This window comes from Lissotriton vulgaris, chromosome 7 (assembly GCF_964263255.1).
Source record: "Lissotriton vulgaris chromosome 7, aLisVul1.2, whole genome shotgun sequence".
NCBI lineage: Eukaryota > Metazoa > Chordata > Amphibia > Caudata > Salamandridae > Lissotriton > Lissotriton vulgaris.
The window spans coordinates 1,154,284,649-1,154,302,101 of NC_141695.1; the positions used below are offsets into that span (position 1 = coordinate 1,154,284,649).

The window sequence follows — 17,453 nt, forward strand, 5'->3', positions numbered from 1 at the left end:
GAGGGGACTTTCACATTGTTTTAATTTGCAACTTTATCAGCTGATTTACATAAAAGATGGTATGGAAGTGATGCCAAGACTGACTGTTCAGTGTTGAAAGATAGTGACTGGCCACCTTTATCAGCCCACTTTCCTCTCCATCCCCCATATGGCACCCGGTTTGGGAACAAGTGCACCACACACTAGAAGCAAACATGCTTGAAAGGCTGATAGTTTGATGGGTTGGGTGGCACAGGCCCTGTTTAAGTTCTAGCTGGCTGTGCCTCCCACCATCCTTTTAACAGACCGCGACTTGGCCCTGCAACTGAGACCTGCTGACTTTGGAGCTGGGGAACCAGGTTGGAGTCTGGGGTCTGCTCACCATCCTGTCATTGTGGGCAAATCACGTAATCTCCCGTGCCTACCAAAAATAAATGTGTCCTTGTGTAATGTACGTGGTGCTCATGTAAAGCGCTCCAATACCTTTGGTCGAGTATGCATTATATAAAAACTGCAACTAAAAAAGGGGTTTGGGTGTCCGGGGGAAGGGGGAGTGAGATGGACAAAGCTAAATCCTGGATGCTAGTTTACCTTCCCTCATCTCTCCGGTGGTAGATCTACCAAAAGTTGAGCTGGTGGAGATCAGAGAGTATCTGTGTCCAGAGTCCGCAAATGACAAACCATACACTCTCTTCTCGGCTGCAGGTTCTAAAGTAGATGCTTCCTGGTTTTATCTTCCTGTCATGGTAGTGCTTTGCTTTCGATCACTTAGAGCAGAAGTAGATTGACCGCAAGAGGAAGGGGGATATTTCGTAACAGATTATGAGGGCATTTGGGCTGTGTAAGACACATGTCCAGCAGGCTGTACTCTTTCAAACATCTGAAAGCCCAGACAGTACCACTTTTTCCAGAAACCTCCAAACAGATCCTCAGGTTTGTTTTTTTTTTAAACTGAAGAGTGCAGGGTGTATGATCAGGGCTTTAAGTGAGATGAAAAAACTGTGGGGGAGGGTCCCCTCAAAGGGGCGTGACCAGTGTAATTAGGGGCGTGGCTTAACAAACGTACACTAAAAATCTGTTTAGCATAGTGTGCCGCCCGACTTGTATTTTGCTGTTTATGTCATTGCATCCAGATATGTGAGACAACAAGTAACATCATACCTACAACAAGTAAGGACTATTGGCTTTATCAATGGTTATTAGTTGCATAAGACCAATCAATCAGAGTACTTGTAAAGCGCGCTACTTACCCGTGAGGGTCTCAAGGCGCTGAGAGGAGGGGGGTGCCGCTACTGCTCGAAGAGCCAGGTCTTGAGGAGTCTTCTGAAGGCGAGTAGGTTTTGGGTCTGCCGTAGGTGGGTAGGGAGAGTGTTCTAGGTCTTGGCATCGAGGTAGGAGAAGGATCTTCCGCCGGAGGTTGTTCGTTGGATGCGGGGGACAGCAGCTAGGGCGTGGCTGGCGAAACGGAGCTGGCGGGTGGGGGTGTAGAAGTTAAGTCTGCTGTTCAGGTAGGCTGGTCCGGCGTTGTGGAGTGCTTTGTGCGTGTGGGTGAGGAGCTTGAAGGTGGTCCACTTGTCGACGGGGAGCCATTGTAGGGCTCTCAGGTGGGGGGTGATGTGGCTGCAGCGGGGGACGTTGACGATCAGTCGGGCGAAGGCGTTTTGGATGCGTTGTTGTCGTCGTAGGTGTTTGGCTGGGATTCCTGCATAGAGTGCGTTGCCGTAGTCCAGTCTGCTGCTGACGAGGGCCTGTGTCACCGTTCTTCTTGTTTCGGTCGGGAACCACTTGTAGATCCTGCGGAGCATGCGGAGGGTGTTGTAGCAGGAGGAGGAGACAGCGTTGACCTGTTTAGACATGGAGAGGGAGGAGTCGAGGATGAATCCTAGGTTGTGTGCATGGTCGGTGGGTGTTGGTGCTGTTCCCAGTGTGGTCGGCCACCAGGAGTCATCCCAGGCTGAGGGGGTGGGTCCGAGGATGAGTACCTCCGTCGTGTCCTAGTTTAGCTTCAGACGGCTGTTCCTAATCCAGTCGGCGATGGCCTTCATTCCCTCGTGGAGATTGGTTTTGGCGGTGTGCAGGTCCTTGGTGAGGGAGAGGATGAACTGGATGTCGTCGCGTAGGAGATGATGTTGTGGTCGTGTTGGCGGGCCACTTGTGCGAGGGGGGCCATGTAGACGTTGAACAGCGTGGGCTGAGGGTTGAGCCCTGGGGGAAGCCGCAGATGATGTTGGTGGCTTCGGATCGGAAGGCTGACGCTCTGGGTTCTGCCGGAGAGGAAGGACGTGGTCCAGCAAGAGCCTTCTCTTGGATTCCGGCTTCTAGGAGCGTGTCTTCAGTGCGCAATGGCAGACCGTGTCTAAGGTGGCTGACAGGTCCAGGAGGATGAGGCTGATGTTTTGCCATTGTCAAGTTGGCGCCTGATGTCATCTGTGACGGTGATGAGGGCTGTCTCGGTGCTGTGGTTTCGTCTGAACCCGGACTGGGATGGGTCCAAGATTTTGTTGTCTTCAGGTGGCAGGCTAGTTGCATGTTAACGATTTTCTCGATGACCTTTGCCGGGAACGGGAGCAGGGAGATGGGCCGAAAGTTCTTGAGGTCCTTGGGGGTCCGCCTTGGGCTTCTTGAGGAGAGCGTTGATTTCGGCGTGCTTCCAGCTTTCCGGGAATGTCGCTGTTTCGGAGGAGATGTTGATGACCTTCCGTAATTGGGGTGCGATGGCTGTGTCTGCTTTGTTGAATACGTGGTGTGGGCATGGGTGTGACGGAGATCCTGAGTGGCTGGAGTTCATAACCTTGCGTGTCTCGTTGACGTTGGACCAGTAGGTCAGGCGGTTGGCGCTGGTGGTGTTCACAGGGGAGGTGGGGTCTTGCGTAGTCGGGGCGGTCGTGGTGTTGAAGCTGTCATTGATGTCAGCGATCTTGCGGTGGAAGAAGATAGCTAGTGAGTCGCACAGTTCTTGTGAGGGCGGTATATCGTTGACGTTGGCGCTGGGGTTGGAGAGTTCCTTTACGATGCTGAAGAGCTCTCTGCTGTCGTGTGCGTTGTTATCCAGGCAGTCTTTGAATGAGGATCTCTTGGCTAATCTGATGAGGTGGTGATGTCTGTGGGTGGTGTCCTTGTGGGCTGCGTGGTTGTCCAGTGTGCGTTCGTGGAGCCATATCTTTTCCAGTTTTCTGCTTGCGCGTTTGAAGGTCTGAAGCTCGTCGGTGAACCAGGTGGCTCTCTTGCTGGCGTGGTTGTTGGAGGGTTTCTTCAGCAGGCGAAGGTGTTGGCGCAGTCGTCGATCCACTGTCTGAGGTTGCGGGCTGCGGTTTCTGGGTTGGTGGGGTCGGTGGGTGGGTTCTGGGCGAGGGTGATGATCATCTGGTCTTCGGTGACTTTGCTCCAGCAGTGGCGAGGTAGCTGTTGGGTGCGGTGGTGCGTGGTTGGTTTCTTGAAGGTGAAATGGATGCAGCGGTAGTCGGTCCAGTGGAGTTCGGTGGTGTGGTTAAAGACGACGTGGGTGCCTGTGGAGAAGATGGGGTCCAGCATGTGGCAGGCGGCGTGGGTGGGGTGGGTGTGGTGACGAGTTGTCTGAGGCCGAGGTTGGCGAGGTTGTCGATCAGGGTGGCGGAGTTGGCGTTGTTGATGTTCTCGAGGTGGAAGTTCAGATCTCCGAGGAGGATGAAGTCCGTGGAGGCGAGTGCGTGGGTGCTGGCGAGGTCGGCGATGGAGTCGCTGAACTGAGCTCTGGGTCCGGGGGGTCTGTAGATGAGTGTTCCTCTGAGGGTGGTGTTGGGGTCGGTGTGGATCCGGAAGTGCAGGTGTTCGGCGGTGTTGAGGGTGTCGTCTGCGTGGGTGGCGAGCTTAAGGGTAGACTTGTGGACGATGGCTATTCCTCCTCCGATTCCGTTGGCGCGATCCCTGCGGTGATCTTGTAGCCGTCCGGGATGGCTATGGCGATGTCGGGCGCCGAGTAGTCATTCCAACAGGTCTCGGTCAGGAAGGCCACGTCTGGGGCAGAGGTGTCGAGCAGATCCCAAAGCTCGACGGCGTGTTTGCATGCGGAGCAGGTGTTGAGGAGTATGCAGCGGAGGTGGTTGAGTCCAGTGCTTGGAGGTTTGGTGGCTCTGTTGCAGGTGAAGCTGCAGGTGTGGCAGGAGAAAGGTCCATGAGTCTGTTTTGGGGCGGCCTGGAAGCAGGTGTGGTTTCGGCCGTCATTGAGTGCGTAGAGGGTGCTGGCGTCGTAGCGGAGTCTGGTGTTGTGGCGTTCGCGGGGTCCAGGGGTTCTGGCGCTGGGTGCAGTCCAGGCGCAGACGGGCTTGCCTTTGGTGCACCTTCGATGCATAAAAGGGGAAGAGTGGAGCAGCTGGGAGGCGGGAGCGGGTGGCCAATGGGGAAGCAGGGGGGCAGGGACGCAGGGACGCAGTGGCGGGAGGAGTGGGAACAGTGGGAAAACCGCAAGAGATGGCGGGCAGCAGTATCAGGCACGAAGCAGCTGGCAGCCGTGTGATGGCGTGGGGAGCGACCTGCCTGCGAGCAGGGTCAGAGGTCACCAAATAAGCTGCAACTATGGCTCCAATTAAAGAGGGAAATCCAGAAAGAAAATGACTCTTTAAAGTATTTCCCTTCCCCCGCAACGCTCACCTGGAATGACGTCATGCCGTAACTTCTCCACTAGTGAGAAGTGAGCAGTGTGGGCAGCGCACATCGATGTGCTTGCTGTCTTGAAATGAGTCTCTATCGGGCTGTTTTGCACCCTAGCATTTTTTTTCCGGACTGCTGCTGTCACTGCAGTCCGGAAAAAAAGACGGACCACCTGTGCCAGGGCTCAAAAGAGAGCCCGACAGAGACCCGTTTTGAAGCCCGCTTTCAAAAACTGACGGTGCTCAGACCCCTTGAGACCCGGCTCACTTAAAGCCCTGCGTATGATGGCCAGAGTTGGCATACAGACCGGAGAGTTTAGGCCTAGATCCTGTAGCCACAGTGAGAAGGGAGGTGCCTACAGAGAGGTCAGTCTCCACTGCCAGTGTACTCTGCACTCCGTATAAGGGGGAGCAATGAAGAAGGCCCGGGCTCTGCAGCCAGTGAATCGCCGTGGCCATGTTCTGCATGATTGTAACTCGAGAAGAGCACCAAGGCCAGCCTGCCTGATGTTAAACAGACAAGAATACAAGATCCACAGGCAGTGTGACGCAGGAGAGGCATGCAGAGGCCTGGGTCTTCACAGGTGAAGGTCAAGGGAAACATACAGGCCTGGCCGCAGCCTCTGCGTCCGCGGGGGATCGCGAAGCCCAGCCTGTGGTGGGGGGAAGGAGAAGCAAGGGCTGCAGCGCCTGGACTAGGAATGGCCGCTCTGATTCCAGGCTGTGCGCGAGTCACTGAGACGGAAAGCCCAGGCTTGCAGTTCCCCTGACCCAGAAATGAAGAGATGGGAATAGATCCGCAGGGAAAATGAGTGCCCCATTTTCTTAGATTATCAGCACCTGTTATTCATATCCAGTCACGAACAGGTTTTTCATCTCCAAAATGATGTTGTGCCACCCCCACACCCCCCCTTTTCCTTTCAAAGCAAGAGGGCCCCTTTCCTGTGCACCCTTCTGAAGCTTATACATGTGTACGTATGAAAGACTCAAAGAAAAGGTGGGTGCTGCCACACTTTGCAGATTCAAGTTATACATTCACAGCCACTTCTTGCAGTGAAACTCTGCTTGAGTCACCCCTAATTACTCCCCTAATAGTACTTACTGTGCAGAACGTCTCCGCGTCACCTTTCTTCTACTGACCTTTGTCACTGGATATCTCGCTGCTTTTGTCGCTGCTGGTGGAATGTTCCTACAGTTAACCTTGCTCACGTGCTATGTTGCGCGTTGTCAGTGACCCCTGGTGGCCACATGTGCGCACTGCACCTGACAGAAAGACCAAAGTATACCAAAAAAAAGTTGTGGAGGGAATGCTTGAATTACATTTAGCTACTGGTAATTACTCCCTGGTCCATCCTTATTTCAAGTCAAGTCAAAAATTATGTTTATTATGACCATAGTCTTTAAACAGTAGCAATAAGCAATATCACAAGTTTAAAATATTCCCATAAAACTCATAAAACAATGTAAAATTAATCCAGCGTCAGATAAAACTCTTACATGTCCTTTTTAGGTATATCAATTTCCCTAAAATGTACATCTTGCAATAAAAACGTATTATTACATTTAAAACTCATTTCTTTCCTTTAGTTCTTATATCATTTCCTTCATGTTAGAGTTCATGCAGTACTACAGACTATTCTTGGCTTCTTAATGCTTTTAACATCGCCTTTATGTATTTCCCCAGAGCAATTGCAATGTCAATAGTTGAGATTTCAAATAGTAAGTTTGTTGCCTGCGCCCTTGTCCTTACATCATATTTTATAAATACAGGACGCAGCCACATTTTCCGCTGTTCTAAAAACAACAGGCATCATTATTTAACACACCATGCTCCCTTAGTTTGGACCCAGATATACCCAAATGAGTCTTGGCCCTGCCTCAGTGGGAGCAGTCGAGCCCAAAATGGCAAGCCAGGTCGTCCCTGAACCTAAACGCAGACAACTTGCCCTTGTTATGGGCTCATCATCCGAGTTTAGCTTGGTTCCAGTGAAACAGTGTTTACGGGACTCATGTCTGGGCAGACCAAGTGGAGCAACATACTAAACGTTTTCTAAAAGTGATTGATGGATTGCTTAAATGAATCTTAACCACTGGCAATTACTCTGAGCTACATGCCAGTCCTTTATTGTGCACAACATGCCATCTCAGTTTGGACCCAGCCATATGCAAATCAGTCTTGTTAAAAATAATAATAAGGGTGAAACCAGTCCTGGGTTGCTTGTATTCTAGTTCCGGGAGGACCTGGCATGGCAGTTCAGGCTGGACTGTTCCCATAAGGGCAGGGTTACGGATCATTTCCATTTAGCTGAGTCCAAACTCAGGTGGCGTGGTGGGCGACAAACGATGGATTGGGATGCAGCCTGAGCAATCGCCATTGGCTGAGATTAATTCAAGCGTTCCATCACTTATTTTTTTCAGGCCCTAAGAGAAAGACCAGCAGAACTATGCACGGTGGCAGTGCCAGGGGCTGTGCCGGCAATTGGCCTATACAACCTTGCTGATGATCAATAGACATCATACAAAAATTCCACTGCTGGCTGACCACTTGACTGTGCTGGCCTGTTACATAGCGACTGCGTGGCAGTGGTACTTTGGTTCTGGTTTCCAACTACACGTCCTTAAATCCTGTTTACCCTAATATGTCTTACCATTCAGTCACTCAGTGTTCATATGTGAAGCTCTTTAATCACTGTTTACTGCTTCTCTAGACTAACTGAGGAGCCTGCAGTGTTTGCACATGGGACAATTTATTACAGAGCATCTTATTAAAGGATGGAAAGCAAAGGAGTGTGTTACGAACATTGAAAAGTGTAATGAATGAGATAACTTAGTTAAACGTGCATGATGTAATCTGCACATGGATTATTGGCAGTGAAGCTGGGATTAGAAATCTGACCCCGTAGAGCTTAGACACCATGCCACAACTTATTTTTTCACGTGGAACTGCCACAAGAAGTTTTTGGTAGATGAGTCTAAGCAGTTTTCAATCCCGCATGGCTAAATCTTGGCACAGATCACCATCCGCTTCATGCTTTAGTAGGTCTTCCATGTGAATTCCTACTTGGCTTCTAGTGGCTAGCATTGACTTCCACGTTTGTAGACACGACTGCCTGTCATGGTTTCAAGCTTTGCTACTTCAGAACCTTTGATCAAGCAAATGTGTTTATGTTTACAGTGTATGCTTTGTTAGTCGCAGTGGATCAGGCCCCATAGACCTATCTCACAAAAAAGATAGTCTTGTGATGTCACTGTGTATGTTTGGCAGCTGAAAATCAAACCATTGTCTTAAAGGCCAGTCTCCTAATGGAAGCCTTGGCAATGGGTGGTGCGTGGTCCAGTTCTTCTGCCCTTTCTGTGGTTGATTGATGTTTGTGTTGGGGCACATCTCAGCTCAAGTGTTTCCTTGTTGAGAAGGCAGGGGCCATCCAGCCTTCTATGGCACAGGCCGCTCGGGTATTCCATTGAAGTACCTGTGAAGCACAAATTAAAAGTAATCCAGTAACAGCAAAAACATAGCCATGAGTCTAGTGTGGAATTCTTCTCAAGTTTTCAAATACAAGAAGGTGCAGGGTAATCCAAGATCCCACTATATTTCCGTGATGCGAATGAGGCCATATGACCCATAATGGATGACCCCAGCATTGGGGAGCGATTAGTAAATGACAGTGACCCTAGACCAATCAACAGGCAGTGTATGCCGAGCCAACTCTACACACACCTCCTTGGGCTAGGTACTGTTCTTCTGCCTCTCCGGTCCTCCCACCTCCAGGCCTCCCACCTTCTGAAAGCAGGAACGCATTCACTTGGTGCTAAAGTGTGTTGTGTCTGAAGGCCCAGTACTCCTCTGTTGGAAGACCTGCAATATTTTGGCTGTAGTTGCTAAGGGTTTCGGAAGCCTTGACGTTACTCTGGTCAAGGATGTATTATCATTCTTCCTCCAAATATAAAAAGCCAGGACAAGGTAAATTCTAAAGAGTTAAAATAAGACCGCATTGTTACAAACAATATACAGTACAAAGGAAAGGAAACATAAAATGTTGTTTAGCTGAACTTAATAATTAAAAATCAGGAGTTTTTTTTTAATTGGGGGTTTCAATAGTGCAACTCTAACAAAAGAGGGGGGTTTGACTAAATCTTGGCACTGATAAAGTCTAACTCACTAAACAAAAGATCAGAGGTTCATTTTCTCGAAAGAGGAAAGTAAGGATGGGGGATGTTTAACTGTAGGGTGCTATTACAGGACTGTCAATGAAGAATCGGGTTGCTGGTAGCACATACCTGGACTAGATAAACTGGAATCGCAGAGCAAATAAACATTGGTTGTCCTATTGCCCGCTGTAAGGATTGGACTGGTGGAAAGGGATTGATAGAAACACTGTGCTGTCCTGAAGAAGGTGCTCCAGAACCACAAGTGGAGGTGCAAACATGCGTCAACGTTTTATAGCTCGAGTTCACTATATGTGGATCTAGCACTGGACAAGTAGATGCGTCAATACAATCTTGTAGAAAGAGGAACTTGTTTTTATGTGTGAGTGGGTGTGAGGAATTTACTTACGAGAGGTAGTCTTGTATCGATTGCATTTAATATTTTTATGTGTTACATTTATATGCTGTAAAAAATGTATCCACATGTTTGGATTATATGTTGATAAATGTATAAGTCTGCATACACCTTTTTGTAAAATGGTTAACAAGTTTAAGAATAATTCTTTATTAAATAATGATTCTGGGTTAGCCAGAGGTTCCATTGTATTCTGGCTGTCACCACTCCCTGTCACGCTTAATTTTCAGCTTTCGCCCTTTTTTATGTATGTGCAGTTATGTACCAGTAAAAATGATGTGAAATTAAGGCTCATGCCAGGAGCCAAATGCCACACCACGAAGCAGCCCTTTCCACCCTCACGGCTTTCTCTTTTTCTCCTCGCAGATCATAGACAGTGAAAATGAGGCCCTGCTGGCCGCCCTCACCCAAACGCTGGACGCCATACAAGACGACGATCTCGGCCTGCCTGTCTTTGCCACCACGCACGATGGAGGCTTCCTCGCCCCGCCGGCCTCCCCGGCCAGCCCCGCCTCCTACGCGGCGCTGGCAGAGTCGCCCCCGCCCTCTGAGGCCGATGAAGATGAGCTGTCTATAGTAAGAACCACTTCCTACTGTTTAAAGTGGCAATGGATGCCTTCCCTGACTAGCCGGCTGCATGGGTATGATAGCCGACAAAGGTCTGAATTTTTTCCATTTAAGGCTTTAACCTAAATTTGTAGTAGTAATGATGTAGAAACTTTGCTGATGTTTTGTTCCTAAGCAGTTGTGGTTTTCTAACCTGATGATTTAAGGGTCTTGGCGCTGGCCTTCCTCGCCAAGAAACCCAGCATTCTAGTGTGCCAGCTCTTAGCATCTGCTGGGGTGGACGAAAGACCTGTGGGCCATTGGATCACAGTGGGAATAGTTAGTTCCTGGGCTGTGCATCCCAGTGGCTGCTCTGAGCACTGCAGGCGCCTGAAGTGTGGCATCAAATGACATACTGTGCAAACAAGCACAAACAATTTAAAGACATGGACCGTCCTATATCAACCTGGCTATGCACAGGAAAATCATGCAAAAATGCATTGTGCAAACACCAGCAAATATGCTCTGCAAAGGAGCATGCAGAGTGGGTCACTTCCCAAGGGCCTGTAAATAGAGTGGCCCCTAGCAGTCCTTCCAGAGTCCCATTAGCGTCCCTGACTAGGGCAATAAAACATATCTCTATTAACAGATCTTCTATCTGTTTATTAAAAATTGCACCAATCGAATGCTCAACATAAAGATCTCTGGGTTTAAAGCCTCTATGGCCACCGACCTACATGTTCTTACGCCCAAGGCTAAACGCTCTTAATGCACCAAAGTCCGAAGTACTTGTAAGCCGGGGCATGCACAAAGTATATGCATAAACGTTTCATTTGCCTGATGGCACAAGTGATACAATTTGTCCTGCTGGGCCATCTTTTGCCACTTTGGTAAGAAGTCAAGAGGTGGAATCAGACCAAATCCCATTTTTATAAGTTCCCTCTCGCTGGTCAATGAAAATGCTGCCCCAAAGTAGGGTTGTTCCTTGCTGATATTTTGATAATTTATCACCAGTCACCAACATGCTCGTTTTGCCAATGTGATTTTATCCTCCAAAGGGCTTTTCCGTTGGCTGCATTTATTCAGAGTTTTCTTGAAGGTATATCACTCGTGTTCATTTGCCGTAAATCTGAAATCCCAAGATTCTCTATGCTGCTCTGTAGGTACTTAGCAAATTGACATTTCCCCATTTGCAAGTTGATTTCCACCTAAGCAAGACGTGCCAATTAATCTTCAGGGGCACTCCGTAATCGATGACAACATTTGACAAAAGCCCCTTGCCTAGCGAGTGATCGTTTTATCAAAGAAAATTCGAATCTTACTTGGGCTTGGGAGGCAGACTTCGGTCACTGAAACACTCGTTCATACGTTCTTATTATAAGCTTCTCCAAGATATCCGCTTCTTCACTCCGCATTATCTCACCTCCGTATGATCTCGTAGGAATGAGTTTAGATTGTATCACTGTTATCAGTGCCTCTATATTGTGCCCTCACAGGCTTTTCCATCAATTAGAAAAGGCAAAGTTGTGCGCGGCGAAGGAGCTCCTCGAGTCCAGTTTAAACCCTAACACGTATAGGTTGCTGTTTCATCAATATTCCCCCCATTGAGGTACCATTTCCCCAGTAATTTTAGGGTATGACTTTAGTCTTTTTGAGACTGATTTCCAATTGATTGTTAACTGAGTACTCAGCAAGCCTGTTGATCAGTCTCTGCAGGCCTACTCGAGTATTAACAGGAGCAGGTCATCTGCATATAAAATGTTGCACTACTGTTGGCCTCCAAGACTTGGTGCATGCAACATCACTTCAGCAAGGGATGGCAAAAGATCTGAAAGGAACAGGTTAAACTGAAGTGGTGCTAATACACACCCCTGCTTCACTCCGAGGGAAGTGTTGGCTTCTCTAGTCAGGTGCTGCCCACCTTGATCTTCACCCAGGTTGTTGTATAAAGCAGCAGATTCGCCCTCTACAGCCTTTGGTGGGATACGTTACGTTACGTTACGTTACGTTAAAAAATATTTGTACCGCGCACGTTCACCAACGGTTTCATGGATACCCCAACGTTGTAACTTCACCCAAAGCATAACTCGAGGAACACGTTCAAAAGCTGTTTTAAAGTCCACAGAACACATGAATGACGCTGTGCGGGTATCAGTCACCCTTTTCATTATGAGACCCACTGCTATCAGGTTAGAAGTGGTCCCTTGCTTTTTCGAAAACCCTGTTTGATTCATTGGTATTCTTCTTGCCTCAGTCTTCCACTCCAAGAAGTCTTGCGGAGTAGTGTTGATTTTATTTAGATCTACATCAAGCAGGGATATCAACTGATAATTGCTAGGGGACGCAGCTACCCACCTTCTCCAGCTTTCCGTAATACTTTTAATTAGCTATATATGATTGAATATCGAGATCAGAAAACCTGCCCAAATATTAACATTTTGTTTCAAGAGGGCTGGCTGTATTCCATTGGGGACAGGCGCACTGTTAGTACGCGAGTTCTTGATAACTTTCTCCATTGACGCAGTTGGGTAAATTTAAGATGTCTAGGCCATCATTGCTATTGGTTTTAGTAAGTGCTAAATCGGCTGGGTCCATACTATGTTCCATTTGATATCGACCAAGACTAGGACCAGGGGCAGAAGAGGCATCTGTACATCCTTATAGTGTGCTTTAAAAAAGTTCACTCATTCTTCTTCGCTTAAATTAGCGTTGTTTGCTGCCCTGGGGACCTTGTTGAGCTCATAAATTATCTTCCAGAAAGTCCTGTGATCATTTCGTTCGGAGCAGTGGAGGAGCTTGGCACACAGTGCTTCAGATCTTCCTTACTTGTGCAACCAAACCTCTTTTTATTTTAAGCTGCTGCGATGAGCTCTTAGGCACTTTAGCAATGCTGAATACTGCGGTGTGCGCCACAGTTGTTGGATAGTTCTGCTGATCCGGGATCTTATAAGGCGAATCCGCTTTGGCCAGTTGATGATTTTATTATGCTTGAAGCTTGCGCTATTGTGTGTATTATTTGCCGGATACCTTGCTGCTAGATTCTCCAAAAGACATTCCATGCCTTTATTGGATTTTGCATGTTAACTGATATTCCTTTCAGAATTCTCTTTGCTTCACTTGCCCGGTCTTAAATCTTATCCATTTAAGGCACTTTAGATTTTCAGAGCGGTTGTAGTGGCACTGATCCCGAGGTTTTCTGGGTTACAACCATTCTCAGGTCTCTGATCAAATTTGAAATCAACTAGCCTACTATATAAACTGGCACTCACTATCGTAATATCAAGGTAGGAGTTTGGCTTGCTGGAGGACCTTGTCCAGGCTGGTGGGATATCCCCCGGGAGACGACCATTTAACGTTACCAATCCGGCTAAATCACAAGCCCTCAAAAGTTTTTTCCAAAGGATATCTTGCCTTCTACGTAAAGGATAACTTTGAGCGGGCAGGTTGAGGTATGAATTCTGCTCTCCATTGCAGGTTTATCTGGTATTGAAAGCAGGTGGGGGCTTAGCAGTCCTCCTGGAAGTGCACTATGTTTATGCCCCAACTCTGCAATAACTCCTTACAAGCTCTAACTTTAACTTGAATGTGTGGCAAATTAAAAGTGATAAGTGTAGGTTCTAATACTTGCATTAGCAGTTACCCTTGGCGCCTTTTTTTAGTAGACTTGCCCTATGATGGTTCTCGCTGGCTACGCCCTATTTCTGTCTTTCCTTGTACATTTTCTCTCCCACTTCCTCCTGCGATAAAGTGCTAGATTGTTGGGTGGTGTGAACTCAGTGGAGACCAGGTCTTGCCTGTGCTCCTGGTTGCTTAAGACCATAGCCGGCTCAGTGCCTCCTTGCTTATTTAGGCTGGCTTGGGGAACCTTTTTTATTTTCTCATGATTGGCTGGGGTGGTCGATTCCAAATTCTGCGCCATCTCGTATTCATGTCCCTCCCAGACTCTGGATGCTTTCCTTATATCCCCAATCGCTGTTGCTACTGCTGGGCTGCTGCTATGGCAGGGAGCAACGTGGCTAAGGGGTGTACCAAATTGCAGTGCGGCGGCGTGGGGTGTCTGAGACTTAACCAGCCTTACTCAGCCACTATCCCCCTGCGCCCTCCTGCAACATAGCAGGCGACAGGCGCTAACCGTTGCGGCACCAAACCAAGCAGCCACATATCGTGCCGGCAGGACCAAAGGTGCAGGGGCACATTGAAACTAAGCCACTCCCCTCTATGCCGTCATCCAAACCACCCTCTGAACGTTTCTGTTAACAGCGGCTTGTCGCTGAAGCCTGCCAGCGCCCGCGCTCTGCTCGTCTTGAACCGGAAGTCCGATTAACAGAAGCCTAGGAGGTGGCGCACACTGCCTTGCGTTCACTATGGGCCCTAGCAGCACCCAGACATCCCTGATCTGAGGTATTAAATGAGCCAGATGTTTCCCGCTTGTGTATTCGGGCCAGCTCCTCCCCCAGGTGGACTCCTAGGGGGCGAGCTCAGCTCACCACTGTCTAAAGAAGCAAGGCCAGTAGGCAGTGAGAGAGGGCCTCCCCAGCGCTCTCCGTGGGCTCCTGGATTGGATATGCAGGCTCAGACTCCCTGAAGGTAGGGCCATCCTTCTATGCCCGGCTGTGTGCCAGGTGGGGATACGTTAATTCCAGTGGGTGATGGCTTGGAGTTGTTCTCTCTGCCTTTCAACCATGAGCTGGGAGCCCTGGTGGGGACCCGGACTGCTGGTGGGTCATGATTCCGGCTACCTCCAGGGCTAGCTCTCTGCAAGAATTTCGAGAGCAACCTGATCCCAGGGGAACCTGCCTCGGGACAGCCTAGTGCTGACCTTTCCAGGACTGGGACCTTCCTTCAGAACTGGTCAATGCCGCTCTAGCCTTTCTGTGGCGAGTTAGCATGTGCCCAGCTTCCATGAGCAGCCCAATTGGCAGTGCTATCAGTATTCCTATAAGGCTCTAGTCTGACCTAACACCAACCAAACTCAACTCAACTGAACTGAACTGAACTCCACACACACTCTACCCTGCAGGCACTCAGCCACTAGGGCGCCTACACACTCCCTCCCTCACCAGACTCACTCAAGCTCCGCCAGTGGACCTGGTCTCCCCAACACACGTCGTATGCCTATACTCTTTGCTTTAATGGTAGGGTCCCTCCATAGGCAATAGAGATGCTTACCTTTATGTCAGCCGTTTAGCGCACTAGTGCAATCGCCTGTTTTCAGCATGCAGGGATCCATTATCACAAGGAACACTGGAACTATGTGGCATTTGCACTCAAATTGTGCAATAGTTTTGACTAATCTATGCAGCAAGTAAACCCATGCTACGCGCATAAGGTTTATAATTTGGTGCCACATTTCTTTTGCTATTTTGTCATTTTAACAAATATAAATACAGCTGAGTTAAAACTTTAACCTCATTAGTACCATTTCAATACCTGGAAACGACAACTGAAAGTTGTCCAGTTAATCTTCATCTTACACAGTGTTGCACAGTATGTGACACTTTGAGTACTAATTCATGATCCGTTTCAGCTAGAAACGATTGTTGAAATCTGCAAACTGTGCAGCATATGATGGATTATGTGGCAAATGTGATGAATCCATAATTATGCAAAATACTCTGAAGATGTGTAATCGTGGTCCCAGGGAGGCTCAATGGCAGGGATTTTTATTCGCTGTTCTCTCCATGCTCACTAATCAAAAGCTTTACATTTCTAAAGTATTGATAATAATATTGGGATTCTATGAAACTTAGTTGAAAAAGAATGAACACGGCGTCTTGAAAATGTTATATGTATACTTATGGGCTTTGAAAATCTATATTGTACATATTGTGAAATTTCATATAATTTTCAATTATTTTGCTACGCTCTAGAAATATATGTTTGTTATTCTAATATGAATTTTGGTTGGAGTTTTTTCATATCATGTTTATAATTAACTGTTGCATTTTCTGCATTGGTACATTCATTCAAATACTCTAAAAAGCAATTCATATAAAATTTGTGTATTACTCGTTTTATCTCCACTCTGCACAGAATGCCAACATCTGAATTCTTTCAGGAACAACACTGGCCTCTAGGGAGAAAGGAAATGGCGCAGTGCACTACACACACCCTGTCCAGTTTGCGTAATGTAACTGACCACAGGCCTTTGTTTTTCAAGATGTATGTTCCAAGTGCAGAAACCCACATTAAAAGGGAAAGAAGTCTTTTTTGCCACACCGTGGACATCTGATGACAATTTCCCGTTGCTTGGCAATCCTCCTGGCCACCACCGTGGTGGTTAAATTGAATTTATTGCATTTTTTAGGAGCTTTGCAAAGCATACTGCTCCTTCATTGCACCAAGAACACCGCTTTTCCACTCTCAATCCTATCACAATCTTCTTTTCTTACCACTGAAGGTTTTATTCTTTCCCTTTCGCCTGTTTAACCCTCCCAACGCGGAGTTAAAAACTCAAGCAAGATAGTTAAATTGCTGATTGTTTTCTTTAGCTGTATTTCGAGGAAAGATATTAAAAAAAAAAATTAACACATTTTTTGGGAAAGCCAAATTTTCACTTGCCAGTGTACTATTCCAATGAGCTGCCTAGTACGGCTAGCCAAGGTGAGCACCTCACGGTCTCCAATCCAGGTGTTACTGGAAGCAAAACAAGATTACTGCACCCAGAATGCATCAGGGTATCACACAGAAGTCAAGGAATGAAAACTCTCTCCATAGTGACCTGGAGGGTGCAATTTACCACAAGCACCATGCGATGCCTCTAAGCTCCTGACAGTGTGGCCTTTCTTTCCATTAAGTGTCGTCCTTCTCTGCTGAGCTTCAGTACTTCTGAAATCCTCCTGGCTCGTGCTCTCACCTGCCCCTTCCTACACTCGGCCACGCTTACCCTTCACACCTTACCAAAAGTTAAGTGTGTCCTCCTAATATACTCCTCGTCGAATCAGGACGGTAGTGTTTTCATGTTTTTCATTTGTTATTCCATGAGTATATTACTCAGACTAGAAGTACCTCTAAGGAGCACACTGCACATGTAATTGTGTACGCTGGTAGCTACGCGGGCAGTGTTCTTCGAAAAGCCCCCTTGTTTTTGGCTAATCTTGGCGCTGTATTTGGTGTAGTTTGTCTGGTTTTACTTTACCAAAGAATCATGTTAGATACCCAGCTTTGTGAGAAGAAAATAATCCCAACGAATTTTTCATTTATTTCACTATATCTTACAACATACAATAGAAAGCTTATTTAGTGGAACCCCTCTCCAGCCCCTTCCCACCCCAAAATACCCCGCAAACTTGCAGTTCTCAAATGTTCCCAATAAGAAAGTTTATGGCCTCACTTTTTAGTCCACCTGGTTACACTGCATCACCTTACCCTTCGACTAGACACGGGTAGCGTAACTCGCGTGTATTCTCTCAAGTGATCAACAGTCGAAGGGATCTCAGGGGCTCAGCCGTTCTCCAGCCCTTGGTCCATAAGATACCCTAACAACCAGTGTTTGAAATTGAAAAATAGAAGTGCAGGTATTCTGTACCAGAGTACCTGCTTGTTTCTGGGAAGTGCCAGTACTCTCCAATTAAAAGCATTACGCTTTGCTTGAGAAGTGCCGGTACTTTCCCTCTCAAAATAAAAAAGTGCCAGTACTCAGTACCAGACAGAACCAGCCAGTTTAAAGCACTGCCTAACAATGCTTGCTATTGGCTATCAAATTTATAGTTCGGTCCTCTGAGGTCCCAGGACAGTTTCTC

The 17,453-nt window shown here is 47.6% G+C and overlaps 1 protein-coding gene across 1 annotated transcript in view; it reads left to right on the forward strand.

Annotated features, from left to right (window-relative positions):
• Positions 1 to 17,453, forward strand: part of PPARGC1B (PPARG coactivator 1 beta) — a 140,524-nt gene that overhangs the window by 88,838 nt on the left and 34,233 nt on the right. Inside the window, exon 3 of the mRNA XM_086931606.1 lies at positions 9,532 to 9,741. Within this exon, the coding sequence (XP_086787732.1) occupies positions 9,532 to 9,741 (210 nt within the window). The remainder of the gene's footprint in view (positions 1 to 9,531; positions 9,742 to 17,453) is intronic.